Raw genomic sequence first — 18,615 nt, 5'->3', positions numbered from 1 at the left:
CCTTCAATTTAAACTAATGGCATTATTACTATTACTTTTTTACTCTAATACTAAATTAATGAACAAAAGATTGCTTGCTGAATATGAGTATGGAACTGCAGAGGAAGAAAAGTGAATCAATGTAAGGACATGCCATCTAAGCAAATAGAAAACTTAACACAGTCTCATGACACATTTAATTTTCCTTACCTTCTGGACAATGGGGGATACATAGCCACCTTTAAAAACATAGGACTTCTTATTATGGGCCATACATTACTCTAAGCACTTTATAGCTTTTACCTTGTTTAATCTTCACGCAACCATATCATCTCCATTTAGCAAATGGAGTCCACATAATAGGGAAGCTAAATAAATTAGCGAGGCTCACATAGCTAGGAAGTAGTGAAGGCAGAATATAAGTCTGAGTTCCTGGCCCTAGAGCCCTCCTCTGGCCACTAGGCTACAGTTCCTCCTCATGCCTTCTCTCTATGTAACTTTCTTCACAAAGGTTACAACTGATCAGATTACAGTTTTCATTATTTCATGTACAAGCTATTTCCTAAATTGGGTTATTTTTATAGATAGAAAGTGAAACTACTCCTAGGAACCTACGTGAGATTCCCCCTCTCGCACTCACTGCTAAATTCTAAGAGCTCCTGTAGATCCCAAGGGTAGTTTTTAAACATATATTTCAGCATTCAGTTCCCTTTAGGTAGAAAAGAGAGCTTCATATCAATTATAAGACTATGGTCTTATAGAAACCAATATGGGAGCAGGGCATCTTCAGCTTCATTTCATCTTGGGTTTCTAGTTCTTCTATTAGATGACTCTGATCTGCTGCTTAAAACCTCTAAAATCTGTCTGCATTATTTCTTACATCTGCTCATATCCACCAGGTGAGCTCCAGCTGCCCTCTGTTCATTCCCCCAGTAGGCCCGATACATAACACTAATGCGCATGTCAGCAGGTGTCTCTCCTGCTATTCTTCTGTGAGCAACTCTGAGACAGAAGCCAAGGCTTATTCACAAATAACAAAGACCAAATACAAAATACATTTTTCTGAAACCTGTGATTTTGTATATCTAGTTCCACAACTATATGTATATTATTATAATATACAAATGTTATTAAACAAAATTATACCAGGTAGTATACTAATATTTTAACTCACTGATTCTAAGATACATAATTTCTCTTTATTTCAACATCTTTGAAATTGGGATCCATCTTAAAATCAATGAAAAGAAAATACTGGTTATTGAAAGCAAGGTGAATCAATCAATGGTGTCTTAGATTTGACGAGAAATTACATTTTCATTAAAATACAAAGTTTTAAAGAAAACAATGTTAGGGAATTCTTGATCCATCCTGCCTGCTCACCTAATACAATTAGAAGAAATGATTTTTCAACTATGTCCAGACAGATAGAAATGGTTTGACTACTAGCTACACTCAAGAAAGACTTAAAACAAAGCCCATACTTCAGAAACCTAACTCATGAATGTCACAATCCCAAGTGGTACCCTGGCCACATCACATTTTTCACTATATTCTACCATTAATGGCTTTCTAATCAATACCCGAATCCACAATATTGGGCCAAAACTCTTTGACCTGCCATTCAGAAGGCTCTACAGTATGAGCCTTCTCTCATCAACGTGTGCACCTCCCACTGCCCCTCCACGTCATCCAAGCTCATCTACACTCACTGTTCCTTGACTGTGCCCAAACACTTGATTCATTGCTTTAGCTCATTCTGTTTGCCTTGCAAACATGCCTCCCAAATCCTTTTTTCTTCACATCTTGCTTATCTCTTGCCCTTATTTGTGGCACAATTCAAGTCTTATTTCCTTCTTTGCAGACTACTCCAATTATACGTGACATTCTTGCTTGTGCACTCCTATGTATTTTTTTTGTCAATACTGCTCACCCAAGCATTTAAATATATGCAAACAGATGCAAAATCTTCAAATCCTATTTTTTAATCTCTTTTACAGAAATCTGGATAAATCCCACAAGAAAATATTCAATGTTTTCTTATTTTTGACATTTTATTCAATTAATACTGAATACATTTCTATTATTTGAGAAATACAATCTATACTCTATTCTTCTATTCAAAGACAGAGTTTAAGTGGTCTTGCTCTTTGAAAAAACCAAGAGACATTTAAATTATCCCACAAAAGTAATTTTTCATTTAATATCACTACTATCAACTTTCGCTATATTTGTTCTTTAACACACAGGCTTTAAATCTTATTCCTACAAAGTTGTTAATTTTTTTCAGGGGGACAATAAGCAAACAGAATAATGAAGGGTAAAGAAATCTGAGAATATGCCCAACTAAAAGAAACATAAAAGGTTTCAGCAGTAAGACATGATACACAGTGGAAAGGGAAAAGGACAGAAATGCCTTCACAGGTGTTTTATATTTTCTTCAGCTAAGCCATTTGAAAGTTTTTCTTTTTTTCTTTTGACATTTTAATATTGACTTCCAGTATCCTAAAATTTTTCATAAACCTCAAGAAAGGCACAATGATATGAATACAATAAGCTTTATTAAAATCACATTATGCATTTTTTCTATTCCATATTTGGGATGGAGTCCTAACATTAATTAAGAAAGCTCTAAGTAAATAATTTTTTCCTCAAAATGTAAAATAGTATATATAATACATATTCTAACACATATCTATATATAATACATATTCTATTACATATCAATATATAATATATGGCAAACTTTGAAACTATAAAGTAGACAAAGCAGTTTAGGATAGAAGATTCATACTAATTATAGTGGGTCTCTTAAATCAGTTGTCCTTAAATATATTTCCTACATATATTTTGGGGGGAAGGAAATTCTAGAACAAATGCTATTACCAGATTTTTTTTTACTCTGGTATAATACAAATATGTCTGTAATAAGATATGTATTAAAATGTACACTGAAAACTAATGATTGTATGGTATGGTAACATAACATAATAAATGAAAATGTTACCAATGGTTTTATCTGACTAGTAAAACTGTGATTCTTTTTCTGTCCTTGTCTTCACCTGCTTTCTCTTCAATGAACATGTAAGTTATATATTTTTTAAAATTATAAATGATGCACCAAACTGATAATGCAGACAAACCACAGGTTAGACTGCTACCTGAATAACCATAAAACAAAGCAAACAAGCACCGAAAATTAGTTTACCTATTCAGAGGTATCCCTTCTAAAATAATTTTAAATTATTTTTATATTTAGGTAAATGTTATCTCTAGAGTAGTATAATTTTGACATTTGATTGTTTTTACAAATGAAGTTAATTCAAACAAGAAATGGGAAAATTTATACATTAATATAATACAAATATAACATAAATGCCCATTTTTAATTGCCACTTAATACAAATCAAAGTATATTTTTAAGAAAACAAGATAGTATGAGATTAATTATCCATAAAGAAAAAGTTAATTTCAGCCTTCACATCTCAATCACTGGAAACCGAGGCTGTAAGCTATACTCCTTACTCAACTTCTGCCAACCTCCCCTGGCTCCCCCTTGCCCAGCCACTACAGGTCCAGTGAATCCTTCTAAATCCTTACTGATAACTCCAAGCAATCTTCTCTTTCACTAACAGTAAAAGTGCTATGCACTTCTCAGTTCCATAAAACCCAAAAAGACTACATGTCACAATACCCTCATTTACCTCCAAATTTTTCCTGATTACTGAGAGGGAAAAAAAAAGAGTGCTTTCATTTATTTGAAATAGTTCAGAGAGTAGAAATGTCTAAATGAACCCATTCTGTTTCTCTAGGAGAACAGAGGCCATCAAGATTACAGTTCTAGAGCTTTTCTTACAGCCATGTTTGTCTTCATTTATTATGAAGGGATCAAGTTGTGTACAGGCACTTAAACTTAGTGAAAAGTTGACCTACTGGAAATAATTCATTATAAGGTGCTCCCATCATAATCTATGTTTTTAAGTTCTCTAATTAAAAATAGCTTTTACCAAAAAAATAAGCCATACAGAATGTTAAATTCTAGCCTTTTCTATATACCTAAATTAGAAATGAGATTATGGGTTAGCTACTTTTAATTACTTTACACAAACAACTACACATGCCTTAAATACATTCATTATATATGAATGTATTTATATATATATAATATATGTATATATATGTACATATATATGTATATATACATATATATAAATAATGTATAGATATGTATTTCATTTTATAATCATTCCAAGTCAATATATAAACCAATCATCCATTTCTCTAGAATTCTCTAGAATTCATAAAAAAAGAATATGTATTTTAGTCTGAAAGGTGTTTTCAGACTATCACTTTATCAATCAACAAATGTAAAGTTAATCCATAACTAAGACATCTCTGAGAAGAGCCTGTATAATGAACATGCAGTATGATCTTGTGTACTGATATGGAATGAAGAGATTCAAAGTGCATAGGCAATATTTATATAGTGATTCAACATACTAAAGAAGCATTGATAAGTGGTTGACTCGTAAGTTATGCAGATATGACAGACATCATAGACTGTATGAATAAGATCCATCATTATATATTATATACATACACTAAATATATATGAGTAAAAGATAGAATACAACATAACTAACATAAAAGGCCTATGCTATCGGTTCAGTCAAGAAGAAGAAATGACAAAGGTTGACAACTGACTAGTTCTAGGTGGCAAGGATGTTTCTCTACTAACAAAAAAGGCAAGGACAGGGACCAAGAGCTTAAAAGGACTACCTGTATGGTGCACAACACTTCTGTGAGTGTATACTGTTACATCATGTCTCTATGTGCTTTACGGTATAAATGTATGCTTATGTTTTCTTATATGCTTTTGTATATGGTTCTTATCTGTGTTCCCAAAAAATGGGCACAATTATTTATTTATTTATTTATTTATTTTAAAAGATTTTATTTATTTATTTGACAGACAGAGATCACAAGTAGGCAGAGAGGCAGGCAGAGAGAGAGAGAGAGAGAGAGAGAGAGGGAAGCAGGCTTCCTGCGGAGCAGAGAGCCCGATGCGGGGCTCGATCCCAGGACCCTGAGATCATGACCCGAGCCGAAGGCAGCAGCCCAAACCACTGAGCCACCCAGGTGCCCCTGGGCACAATTATTTAAACAGTCCTGTGTAACTCCTACATCAGTACTAATAGCACTGGTATTTTAATACTGTAAATGGAAATAATCATGAGCGTATGTCAGGTCTTCAAAAATAAATTTCATTTCTTAATGAAAATGAAAAATAAGGAGGTCAGAGAGAGCAAAGATCTTAGAACAAGGAAATTAACAGGGACCTGAAAGACACATATACAAACTTTCCTTTAAAACACTCACAAACACACTCACACACAGGTGTATGTCTATATACATCCACTCAAGTTCTTTTGTTTTTAAAAAAATTTTTTTTAAAGTTCATAACCAAACTATAATCCAAATAAAATACGTTGATAATGATAAAATGGTCATCTGATCTAAACAGGTGAAGTTTTTCGAAGTTTACAAAAAACTGCCAAAGACGTGATGGTACTAAGGTATTGTTTTTCTTTTTACTAAGTACATAAAGTAAAGTACCTCATTAGGGATTTAAATTAAATAAAATTAAATTAAATAAAAATAATTTTTACGTGACTGTTATTAAACAAAGCAAAATGAAGAAAACTGCACAATTACTCTGGAGAGATTCTTTAACAGATTACCTGAATAAAATATTTAAGAGTTTTGTTAGATCTAAACTCAAGAAAATGGATATGCAGGGATATTTACAGCTACATGACCAAATTTACAGGGCATTTATTTTGGTGCAAATTAAGTATAAGTACTTCAAACATATAAAATATGATACTTTAAATGAGAAGGAAAAACTGTGATTAGTGATCTTACTATGGTTAAACAGTTAAAGGAGAAGAAATAATTGAGCTTCTAATGATGCATTTTAAATATTCTTTTTCTTTTTCAAGTTGATTATTGTCTTCTCATTAATCTTAATTGAATTTTTATACAGTCTATTTTTAAACACACCATTATTAAATTATTAAACAATATTTAAAAGCAAGGATGGGAAGTATGGTTCTTCTCTTGACTAAAAGTAAGGATTTTTCTTTAATATAGCCCACAAGAGATAGCTTTTTCCCATCTCACACATATAAGTAGTGCATGCAATACACTGCAAGTTTCTAAAATAGATTTCTTCACTTCTAACAGGGTAAAAAGATCTATTATTTGTTGCTAGGGTTTCTTGGCCAAAATCCAAGGCAAGATGACCTTGTCCTTGAATAAAACAATAGGATATTGCTTCCTCTCAGGCCTCTTTGTTAGCTAGCATAGTGGAAAAACCTCCCCAAGAGATGAGTTTATTTCATCTCAGGAACTATATCTGTCATAATAGATGAAAAAAAAAAAAGGATCAGATGAAGAAAAGGTGGAGTTTTAACCCAAAAGATGCATAACCTAACATCTATAATTAATCTCAGTGCTATTTTCTACATCGCTAAGGAAAACGTATCAATCAAATTATATTAAAGAGACTCTACTCAGTGTTTACAGACAAGGTCAAATTGTCATGGTAGGAAAAAGAGCTATTTCTTAAAAATCAAGTTTTCTTAAATCTATTTTGGTTAAAGATAGAGGGGTTGCTTTGGGAGGGTGAAGATGAAGAAGAGGTAACACTCCTTTGCTCGATCTTCAAACTATAGTCATTATTTGTCAGGTATCCTAATATCTTCCTCTCCATCACCTGTATTGGCCTACCCTCTAATATAATCCATTCCAATGATGACAATCTCCTTGATTTTCCTAAACTTCTGATTCCTCAGTTGCTTCTACATCTTCCTGCCTCAGACCCTCACATGTTAATCTTCCTTCTCTATGCTGTACTTTCAACAGTTGGCAATTTTGAATTGCAACTATATCCTTATTACAAGGAAGGCAAAAAATTCATTCAAGATATGATCTCTTATCTAACTATAAATAAACCAATTTACAAGCACTGGTTAGAAGAATAAATAAAATTAAGCTTACATATTAGTGCCACTAAATCATTATTCAGAAAAAGCAGAGATGAATATGAAGAGAATAGGAGCAAGTGAAAGTCAAGCAAAGACCATTCAGTGCTGAGGAACAGGAAAAGAGAATGAATCTGAAGGGTCTGTGATCAGATCATCTTGTCCTAAATAAAAAAGTCAAAATTGGGGGAAAAGTATATTCACAGGGAAGAGAAGGCAGATTATAGAGGACCTTAGTGACCACAGGAATTCAGACATATGGTTATGCTACATTATATCCTTCTTGGTTAGGGCTAATGAAATAATGAAATTTATATTTATGGCTACAAACAAGCCATGACCAGTATGGACTTCAGAGAGGCAATCACGAATTCAGGTTGGGTTCCACGATAGATGCAGATTTCACTGAAATATATAGACAGGGTAGAAGAAACACCAAGACTCAAGTGCTTCTAAAAAAGCACAAGTGGCCAAGGTCAGGCTATCACAAGTTACAAAGGGAACAGCGGAAGTTGAGGCATGAAGATTATGTTTAAAAAGTTAAGCAGCAAAAATAAAAAGGTATGTGTGTATAAGGCCAAACACAGAAAAACTGAAAGAAGAAGGAACTGAGTGAGCTAAATGGCATCTATTCCTGATTATCCCAACTTAGGTTTCAAGATGACATCAAAATTTCACATAGCAATAAGTAGCTTTATAAAACTACTTTTACGAAAGTTTTTTTTTTTTTTTAAGATTTTATTTATTTGTGGGACACCTGAGTGGCTCAGTTGGTTGGACGACTGCCTTCGGCTCAGGTCATGATCCCGGAGTCCTGGAATTGAGTCCCGCATCAGGCTCCCAGCTCCATGGGGAGTCTGCTTCTCCCTCTGACCTTCTCCTCGCTCATGCTCTCTCTCACTGTCTCTCTCTCAAATAAATAAATAAAATCTTAAAAAAAAAAAAAGATTTTATTTATTTGTCAGAGAGAGAGGAGCGAGATTGAGCACAGGCAGACAGAGTGGCAGGCAGAGGGAGAAGCTGGCTCCCTGCCAAGCAAGGAGCCAGATGTGGGACTCGATCCCAGAACGCTGGGATCATGACCTGAACTGAAGGCAGCTGCTTAACCAATTGAGCCACCCAGGTGTCCCTCTTTTATGAAAGTTCTACTGACAGTTCTTAGAATGGCACAAACATCAGGAAGAAAAGTAAGCATTTTTTTTAAGTTATGTATTTCACTGTTTAATACCAACTCTCATAATTATGCAGTCTATACACTTAATGTACTCTAAATTTGGCTACATAAGGAGAAGTAGTATAGGTCTGTGGTTAAACTAGTCCTGTGAAACCAGACAAACCTGGCTTCCAATCACGGCTCCACCTTTACTAGACATTGGTAAAATTTATTTTTATCCTGCTAAGCCTCAATTTCATTATCTCTAAAAAGGTGGTGATACCTCTGTCTTTAGAGGGTTGTTGTAATAATTAAGTCAGATAATACATAGTGCTTGTCATACAATAAGTGCTCGATAAATGACAGCTATTGTGATTTATTTCATACGTTTAAGTAAAGCATTCTCTTATGTACACTACTATTTAAAATTATTATTCAATCACGTCTGAGGTTTCATCTACTGTAAGTACAGCTCACTACCTATACCGGTAATTTCTAGAAAAAATGCACAACTGGAAAAGGGGTTATCGGTTTCACAGTATCAAGCTAATTCATTTTAAGTAATTCATTTAAAAATCTGCAAAGATTCAAAGTTATCCTATGTGCAGAATTTTTAAAAGAATGCTCAAGGAACACCCTTCCCATTAGATAACCTCAGGCACACTAAAAAACAGTTGGTAAACAGAGTAGTGACACCTTTAATGTCATCCTAAGGCTTTCCCCAAACCTACTGAGCTTATAAAACATTTTCATGAAATATTTATTCGCAATCTGTATAACTGGTGCTCAACGGTAGTCTTTTGGAAAGTACAGTTTTATGATACTTTTAAAAATGTATTTTATTCTCAAAATCCATGAAACCAGTAGAGTCCTCTGAAGACTAACTGAAAGCACTAGATGACTGTAAGGACAGAGCCCGGTGCCAGGTACATTTTCGGTGACGCACAGGTATCCATCTCAGTGTTATCAACTGACTTTCTAGAACTGGGATGGGGAATGGAGATGGGGATGAAATTTACTAGTTTAGAGGGTTAAATGAGACTTCATCAATCCAAAAATACAATTAAATGAGAAATTCAACAGTGCTATTGTGCACCTACTATGTGCCAGCAACTGAGTTAGCCAGAAATAAAAAAAGTCCCTAAGATCTGAAAAATCCTGACAAAGCAGAATAAGTGAATTTATCACTGGTGCTGAATCACAGCTCTTTTAAAAGCACCCAATTTAACATTTTTTGCTTTTTAGTTTCTCACTATCTTCTACTGTCAAAGAAGCGAAACCACTTAAAAAGCCACAAAAGCCTCTGACCCTCTCAGGGTCCTGGGATCGAGCCCTGCATCAGGCTCTCTGTTCAGTGGTAGCCTGCTTCCCCCACCCTCTGCCTGCCTCTCTGCCTACTTGTGATTTCTCTGTCAAATAAATAAAAATCTTTAAAAAAAAAAAAAAGCAGCAAGAAAGAAGTATTTCCGAATTTACTAAATTTTACTCATTTAAAATTAGCTCTGACATTATTCTCATAAGCCTCATAAGTCAAAAGTGGGTTATTCTCACTTATTTTTGTTCAACAGTTCATGAGTCACCTGTTATGTGAGAGTCAGAGTAATTATTCTCCTAGTCAACTCTTTGTAAATCATTAAAATCCTAAAGGTCCACTCACCACACAGCAAAGTTTAAATGACCAGAAAACTCATCAACGAGTACAGCGCAAGATCTTGACACCGTACGCTACCAGCTCTGCCGCACAAGATGTTCTACGATGGCCAATTCTAGTAATCCAACTTGTAAAAGTATCATGGGAAATACCAACTCACATGTTTTTTAGAAATTGCTTGATTCAAGGCTATTTTATGGCTGCAGTTGTTTTTGTCATAGTGTTACCCTAAATTTCAGTAAAATAGATACATAAAGCACCTGTTAGGAAACAAACATGCTTATAGAACAGTATACCAGGTGCTGTAGGTTACATTTTATTTGGTGTTATCTGTCCCAAGTGCTCTTGTCACAAATCTAGTAACACTCTACCCCTGCCCCACCACCACCACCAGTAAATAATTTTAACAATTTTCTTTGTTCACTAAAATTATATTATTAATTTAAATACCCCCTCCCTCCATTTGGAGAAAGGTTACATGAAAAAGGGAGATAAGAACCCTGTAGTTTAAACTTTCCTTCAAAGGTTCCTCAAGTAGTCTTAAGTAATATTCTCACCTTTACCTGGAGAAACCATGAAAACAGAGGAGCTTAATTTCAAAGGCCCTGTTAAAAAAATCAAACTACAATAGAACTTTTCTATAACAACCTTTCTTATTAGTGAAATAAGTATAAGGCTGATCTTTTCCTAGATCTGACCCGAAGAGATTTAATTAGTGAGCTACCATTAGGATCTCATTATGAAGGGCTGGGCTCTAAGCACAGCATCATAACATGTTTCCACCACAGATACTGCCCTAAGAACATCCTGTAGTTCACTGGAAAAGCGGGATAGTACCTTAACAGTTACTTCATCTACGAAAATCTCTTGGATTTAATTTATATTTTTGTTCATCATTATAAACAAACTATACACATAAACCTAAGCATATAAATACTCCACATTCATGGCCTCCTCTCTATAAATTTTCAAAGCCTTACCGATCTATCTCCATTTTCGCATTTTAACATCTTATCCTTTTTAGAATATAGAAGATAATTCCTATACCCTAATAGAATACTTGTTTATGCTATGGTGTAAAAATAGGCAATTCAAAAATACTTAGACTACTATATAAGCCGCCTAAATTCCTATGTTTTGATTTGGGGAATTTAAAGAATAGATATATAAAAATATGAATTCTTGTGATGGCAGAAAACTTCCAACATTGTAACGTAAAAGTAGCACTGTGAGAACTCCCATTCCTAAAACAGGAGGCGAAGACTTGGTGTTAACCATAGAAAAGTGTTTCCCACAAACAGCAGTAAACTGCCTGTGGGATTTCAGCATGACAAATGCATAGCTGACTCATGGGATCAATTATAAAGAACAATACTTGTGACATTAAAAAAAATTATTCTCTGCTTTTATCACCTATTAATGCACGTTAAGAAGTCAGATGAGTCCCACTGACCGAACATTTTATTACCAAATCAATATCCAGAGCTCTCCTTCCCTCAAACGTATATGTGAATTCCTTACCACAGACGCCTGCTCCCAATAACCCTTTTCATGATTGCTCATTAAATTCAACTATAAAAAACATTTTTTTAAAAACTATTTGAGTATTATGTTAAAACTGAATTGTCAAGTTCTCATTTCTGATGATAGAAACTGGCTGTCCAATATTTTGCCTTAAATGAATTGTTGGTCTTGTTAAAATTTTTAAATAAAAATTACAACAAAATAGGAAGCAAAGCCAGTCGTAACTTACCCTCCCCTCCTCCAAGCAGACTATTACACCCTCTAAAAAACCTGTTTTCCCTGAACAGAAGCAGCAATAATTCCCATTTTAAAGCAATTCTCTCTGACGTGCTGTTGAAGCACAAGCAGCATTTGCGATACTTACTGAATGTTTCTCCTGCTGGCCCATAACTCCATGGTTAGCTGGGATTGCTAGTGGTTTCATAATGAAGAAACATATGCTGAACTGAATTTACACATCATGTACCAATCTCTCATGGATGGCAAGTCACCCTCTACAGCATTAAATTAAAAGAAAAAAGAAAAAGGAAAAAAAAAGGAAGAAGGAGGAGGAAACCAAGCTGCAGCTTAAAGTGTCACTACTGGTGAGCTTAAAAAACCCCTCACACTTGTAGACCAGAAAAGGAATCCGAACAACGGTGTTCGTCTCCATTTTTATAACACTGAAACTCTAACCATCTGAGGCTAGGATAAGACTGAGGAAACCTTATACAGTTCTCAGCCTTCCGAGAGAACAAGATCATTTCTGAGATTGAAGAGCAAGAGCCAAAAGAAAAGAAGGGAAAAAAAAAGCTAAAATGGCTGACTGCACACAGACTCCCCTCAAAAAGGCTTAATACAGAATTATATTAGTCAGGGTGGTATAAGAACCAGTCTGTAGCATTCAGCCGAGCATTGTTAATACTCTTGTTTCATCTGCAATCACACATACGGATCCCTCCAACCAAGGAAAAAAAAAAAGAAAAAAGAGGAAAAGAAAGAAAGAAAAAAAATCAGGGCAGAGCATGTGAATCGGGACCTCCTCCCTAGCTGCTAATGATGCTGACAGAGTGGTGACCAGTGATCTCTGTCCCACTCCACTAACCAAGTTTGCACAATTAATCTTAGCAGCATGACACTGATGGACATTTAATTTAATGATGTCTGTCCCTCACACTCAACACAAGCATGACTGCTAGCAAGAGAGTCACTAACAGAGACACAGCACATGCACACACACAATCTCGAGAATCATGAGTCTGAATGCAATACACCAATATAATTACATTATTGTGCTTACTTTGGAGGACCATGGCTGCAGGCAGTTGGCATAGCAACGCACAAGGAAAGCCATTTCCTGGGTAGAGAGAAAGCTTCCTTTTCTAAATAAAAAATTCCTCTTAGGAAACAAACGGCATTGCTGCTTCCTGCAGAAAGCAAGACACTGGAGTCTGTCTCTTAACCTGCAAGGCTCACACTCAATGCAGTTCTAGTGATGTAAGTGGATTTCTCTCTCACCCTCCCTCTCTCTACATACACTGAAATATTTAGCTCAAATGGTACACACATTCCTTAAGACTCGCCCCCTCCTCTACTTAACCATTTCACTCATTAAGGTAGCGATGGACAATTCAGATAAAGTAACAAGCTCTTGCCTGGATTATATCAGCGGCTGCAGGTTAAGCAAGTCTCAGAGGGATGGAATCCATTGATTGCTGACTCCAAATAATATCACTGAAGACAGGGTGGGAAAACGGAGCAAGGACTTACTTGAATAGCTTTGAACTAAAATATGATTTTTCACCAGTCTGAAGATAAGAGAATGGATGTGACCTCTTCCCCACCCTCAAACATTACTGTGCTACAGGAAGTAAGTATCTATCAAAAATTTCCAAAATGCACATTTAACAAGCTTTATATAAATTTAGAAGATGTGATTTTCACAAACACACACACACACACACGCACACACACAGCACGTTGCAAATAATAACAAAATAAACACACTCACAATTTTTAAAAAATTCAAACTTTTAGAGGTAAAGTTTAAATTTAATGAGGATATGTTATTTTACCATTAACTCTTAATTTCATCTGGGTTAGCAGGTTATTTGAAAGACAGCATTACAGCTGACAAAGAATAAGGACATTTTAACTCTGAAGTACTGGTCAATTTCTCATAGGCAAATCTGTCTATAAATGGAATACATAGTAGAAAATGGAAATGGAAAATCTAGCAACTTTAATAATTGACTTTGAAATTGTCAGTACTTGCTAATTTGTGTTTCTTGTCTACTTAAAACTACACCCATCCTATTCTCTTTTCTTTTCCCCTCTCATTATCTAAAGGCAACCACTCCCTGCCCATGACTATTTTGGATCCTTCTCTCCTGCCCATCCCCAGTATACCCCTTTCATAGACTTGTTATATTATCCATATCCCTTCTTCCCCACATATATTCAACCTCTCCCTCACAACTAGCAGGTCTCTGCACTGGCTTCTAAATATGTTCAGGTCTCTCACATCTATCTCAAAAACAAAACAAAGAACAGAAACCTTCTTTAGAGCCTACATTTTCCCATGGCTACAGTATAACTGCCATCACACTAACCCATCTCATAACCAAATTTCTCAAGAATTACCTGTTTTGGCTTCTACCACTTCCTCATCTCACACACTTCTTCAATGAAGGACCATCACGGTCCTATTATATAATTTATACATCTACGAGTTATCCTTAACACCTTTCTCAAAGCCCAATCCATCACAATATCCCATTAACTAAATCCTCTACCTTTTCTCAAACTTAAATTTCTCTTAATTTCTGCTATCATCCCATTCATTACTTTTTGCCATAAGAATTGAAGAAGTGTCTTTATTGAACTGTCTGGATTCAATTTTAACCTCACCCACCCTATCCATTCAACATACTCTTCCTAAGATCTTTTAAAAACTAAAATCTGGTCATTTCAACCTAACCTGTTGAGCCCTTTCTTCAATTAAAACATATCAATGGGGGGCACCTGGGTGGCTCAGTGGATTGAGCCACTGCCTTTGGCTCGGGTCATGGTCTCAGAGTCCTGGGATCAAGCCCCGCTTCGGGCTCTCTGCTTGTCGGGGAGCCTGCTTCCCCCTCTCTCTCTGCCTGATTCTGCCTACTTGTGATCTCTCTCTCTGTCAAATAAATAAATAAAATCTTTAAAAAAACAAACAAACAAAAAATCAATGGCTTCCCATTGCTCTAGCATACAGACTAAAACTCCTTTTACAATGTGCAAAATTTGTAGATGGTTTTAAGAATTATGCCATGCTCATGTCTTCCAGGTCACCTGGGCTACTCTTGTTTCCTTCAATGAGCAAAAAGGTCTTTCTACACAGTATTTCCTCTGCCTAGAACATTCCTTCACCCCCCCATTTCCTGATTGATTCTTACTCCACCCCTAAAAACCTCTGGTGAAATGCCCTCAAAGTTATCATGATATTGTGTATCACTTCCCTATAATACTTATTACTGTTCTAATTTTACATTTAATCATGGAATTAGTTCATCAGGTTCGATGTGCCACTGTACTTGTAGCCCTTTAGCATGGTACACATCACAGGTTCTTGCCTTTTCTGAATGAATAAAATCTTCAATGATCAAGAATGGACATTAGCAAAACCATGTTTGATCTTGTAAACTAGTTCTTATCAAAATCCCAAATGCTTTTCTACCATAAACAAATGAATGATTTAAAAGTAAATGGCTTGGGACACCTGGGTGGATCAGTTGGTTGAGCAGCTGCCTTTGGCTTGGGTCATGATCCCGGGGTTCTGGGATCGAGTCCGATCAGGCTCCTTGCTCAGTGAGGAGCCTGCTTCTCTCGTTGCCTCTGCCTGCCTCTCTGCCTGCTTGTATGTACTCTCTCATTGACAAATAGATGAGTAAGTAAAATCTTTAAAAAAAAAAAAAAAGTAAATGGCCCTTATCTTTGACAAAGGAGCATGGGCAATATAATACAGAAAACACAGTCTCTCCAACAAATGGCACAGGAATAACTGGACATCCACATGCAATAAATAGATAAGTCTAGGCACAGACTTCATACCTTTCACAAAAATTAATTCAGAACTGTCACAAACCTAAATGTTAAATGCAAAATCATAAAACTCCTACAAAATAACAGAGAAAACCTAGATAACCTTGCATATGGTAATACCTTTTTAGATACAACACCAAAACACAATCCATGAAAGAAATAATTGTTAAGCTAGAATTCATTAAAATGAACTTCTCCTCTGTAGAAAAAAAACAGTACTAGGAAAATTAGAAGGCAAGCCACAGATCAGGAATAAATATTTGCAAAAGACACATCTGATAAAGAACTCCTAAAACCCAAGAGTAAGATAAAACATGATGAATGGGCCAAAGACCTTAAAAGACACCTCACCAAAGAAGATACACAAATGGAAAATAAGCATATTAAAAGATGCTCCATGTATATGTCATCAGGGAAATGCAAACTAAAACAAGAGTGAGATACCACCCCGCACCTATTAGAATGGTCAAAATTCAAAACACTGACAACACCAAATGCTGGTGAGGTTTTGGAGCAATGGAAAATTCACTCATTGCTGGTAGGAAGGTAAAATGGTACAGCCACTTTAGAAGACAGTGTGGTGGTTTCTTATGAAACTAAACACACCTATCATGTAATCCAGCAATCACACTCCTTGATATTTACTCAAAGGAGTTGAAGACTTACGTTGGAGCACCTGGGTGGCTCAGTTGGTTAAGCAAGCATCTGCATTTGGCTCAGGTTATGATCCCAGAGTCCTGGGATAAAAGCCCTGCGCCTCAGACTCCCTGCTCAGCGGGGAGTCTCCTTCTCACCTCTTCCAACTCTCCCTCCCACCTCCCCTGAGCTTGTGTTCTCTCTCTCTCTTGCTCTCTCTCTCACACATAATCTTTTTAAAAATAAAAACTTATGTTTATACAAAAAAACTACACAGATGTTTAAAGAGCTTTATTCAAAATTGCCAAAATTTAGAAGCAACTAAGATGAATTTCAGGAGATGAACAGATAAATAAATGGTAGTACAGCAAGACAATGGGGTATTATTCAGCACTAAAAAGAAATGAGCTATCAAACTGTGTAAAAACATGGAGGAAACATAAATGCGTATTACTAAGTGAAGGAAGCCAATGTGAAAAGGCTGAATACTGTATGATTCCAACTATATGACATTCTGGAAAAGGCAAAACTATGGAAGCAATAAAAAGATCTGTGGTTGCTATGGGTGATGAACAGGTAGAGCACAGAATATTTTTAGAACAAAGAAAATACTCAGTATGGTATTATGATGATCGATGGATGTCTTTATACATTCGTCCAAACCCACTGAACATACAACATCAAGAATGAACCCTAAGGCAAACTATGGACTTTGGGTAAATGTGATATGTCAATGTAGGTTCATACTGAGTTTAAAAATGAACCATTCTTGTGAGTGATGTTGATAATGGGGGAAGCTATGCATGTGAGGGGGCAGGAGATATATGAGAAATCTCTGTACCTTTCCTGCAATTTTGTTGTAAATCTAAACTGCTCTAAAAAATATTCTTTTAAATATGTACATGGTATCAAAAGGTACAAGCTATCCACGTCAAGTGTCCATCTATAAATGAATGTATAAACAAAATGTAGTATATACTTACAATTGGATATTACTTAGTCTTTAAAAGAAATAAAATTCTATAACAAGTTAAAAAAATTAACCTAGAAGACACTATGTTAAGTGAAATAATCCATCCAGAAAAAGACAAATACCATAGAATTCCAATTATATGAAGTACCTAGACTAGAAGTTAAATTCATAGACCAAAAGGAGGATGGTGGTTGCCAGGGGCTGGGGGAAGAGAGTAAGAAAGAGTTACTGTGTAATGAGTATGGAGTTTCAGCTTGGAAGGATGAAAAAATCCTGGAGATGGGTGGTGGCAATGGTCATGTAACAGTGTGAATGTACTTAATACCACTGAACTATGTACACTTAAAAATGGTTAAAATGGTAAGTTTAAATGTGGATATTTTACCACATGCACACATGCGTGTGCGTGCGTGCGCGGGCGTGCACACACACACACACGCAGAGTTAATGTGTTACCAAACCATTACCTAAATAATCAAGTTCTATAACTTTCATCCATCTACCCCGTGTCTCACATGTCCATGTGACAAAAATTCTTCTCCAAGTTTAAGTCAAATTACCCCCATGCTGATAGTGTCTGACCTTACATGTGAAGGTTTGCCATTGCTTGCCTCTCTCTGAGAAAATGTGTCACTTCTCTGAAGAAGGAAGCTAAATGGGAGAACCTGATAGGTGATGTCAGAAAATCACACATCCTCAGGCACTACTGCTTTTCTGTGCTGAGACTTGGTGTGATTTCTCTCACAATCTGGCTCTGTGCCTACAACCTACATATCTTAAAACTCATGACTGTAATGCTGAAATTTTACTATTCCTACTACCCTGTACTTTTGAAACACAATTATGCCAGGCTATAATATGTCAAACACCACTTGAGAAATAAAATATAAACCAAAAATTTAAGAGACTCCCATTACAGATTTTATACAAACAAGAACTTATACTCGACCTTGAAGTAGCCTCAATTGGAGTTTTATTTGCTCCATTCCTTACCCATCTCAATTTAATGAATAGCATTAAATAGATGGCTAGAAAAATGACCATGTAACAACCTTCTATCCTATGTTAAGAACATCTAATAACTTCTATCAGTAACAAAGATCCAAAAGACAGAGATTATGTTACTAGTTCAGGACACTACTTAATGTAAGACCTTTCCATGCTAAATTTAATGCCATTGTATTCATTCATATTTTTCCATCTATTGTGTTTGATTTTTAATTACTATGAAACTGAGAAAAAATGGACTATTCTCAGTAATTATTAACCACATTTAGGATTATTATGTTTATTTATTTATAATATCTATACTGTTTATCCATAGATCTCAATGTGCTTTACATGTATTTTAATTAGGCTTGGTCAGAACTCAAGGAAAGCAATAAAATAATTTATTCATTTTTCATAGAAAATAAACCGTGTAAAATTATAGGTTTGGTAGTTTGGAAGAATACAAAATAGAACTCCAGGTCTCCAATATCATTTACTTCACTTATCCACCACTCTGTATCGATTTCCTCCCTATTCCCCCTACCTGAGAAGAAAGACCAAAGTGTTTTGGAGAGATTCTGCAGAAGAAGGTAGAAGAATTTAC

At 35.5% G+C, this 18,615-nt stretch overlaps 1 protein-coding gene across 16 annotated transcripts in view; it reads right to left on the bottom strand.

Annotated features, from left to right (window-relative positions):
* Nucleotides 1-18,615, bottom strand: part of RAPGEF2 (Rap guanine nucleotide exchange factor 2) — a 234,978-nt gene that overhangs the window by 76,511 nt on the left and 139,852 nt on the right. Inside the window, exon 1 of one of the 16 annotated variants that reach the window (XM_059174269.1) lies at nt 11,718-12,057. The exons of 13 other annotated variants lie outside the window; for them this stretch is intronic. In XM_059174269.1, the coding sequence (XP_059030252.1) occupies nt 11,718-11,777 (60 nt within the window). In that variant the 5' untranslated portion in view covers nt 11,778-12,057. Of the gene's footprint in view, nt 1-11,717; nt 12,058-18,615 lie in introns of those variants that run through there. 2 more of the 16 variants (XM_059174275.1, XM_059174285.1) reach the window with 2 other exon arrangements.

This window comes from Mustela lutreola, chromosome 1 (genome assembly GCF_030435805.1).
Source record: "Mustela lutreola isolate mMusLut2 chromosome 1, mMusLut2.pri, whole genome shotgun sequence".
Classification (NCBI taxonomy): domain Eukaryota; kingdom Metazoa; phylum Chordata; class Mammalia; order Carnivora; family Mustelidae; genus Mustela; species Mustela lutreola.
The sequence above is the reverse complement of the archived record's forward strand: the minus strand, read 5'-3'. Positions and strand labels throughout refer to the sequence as shown.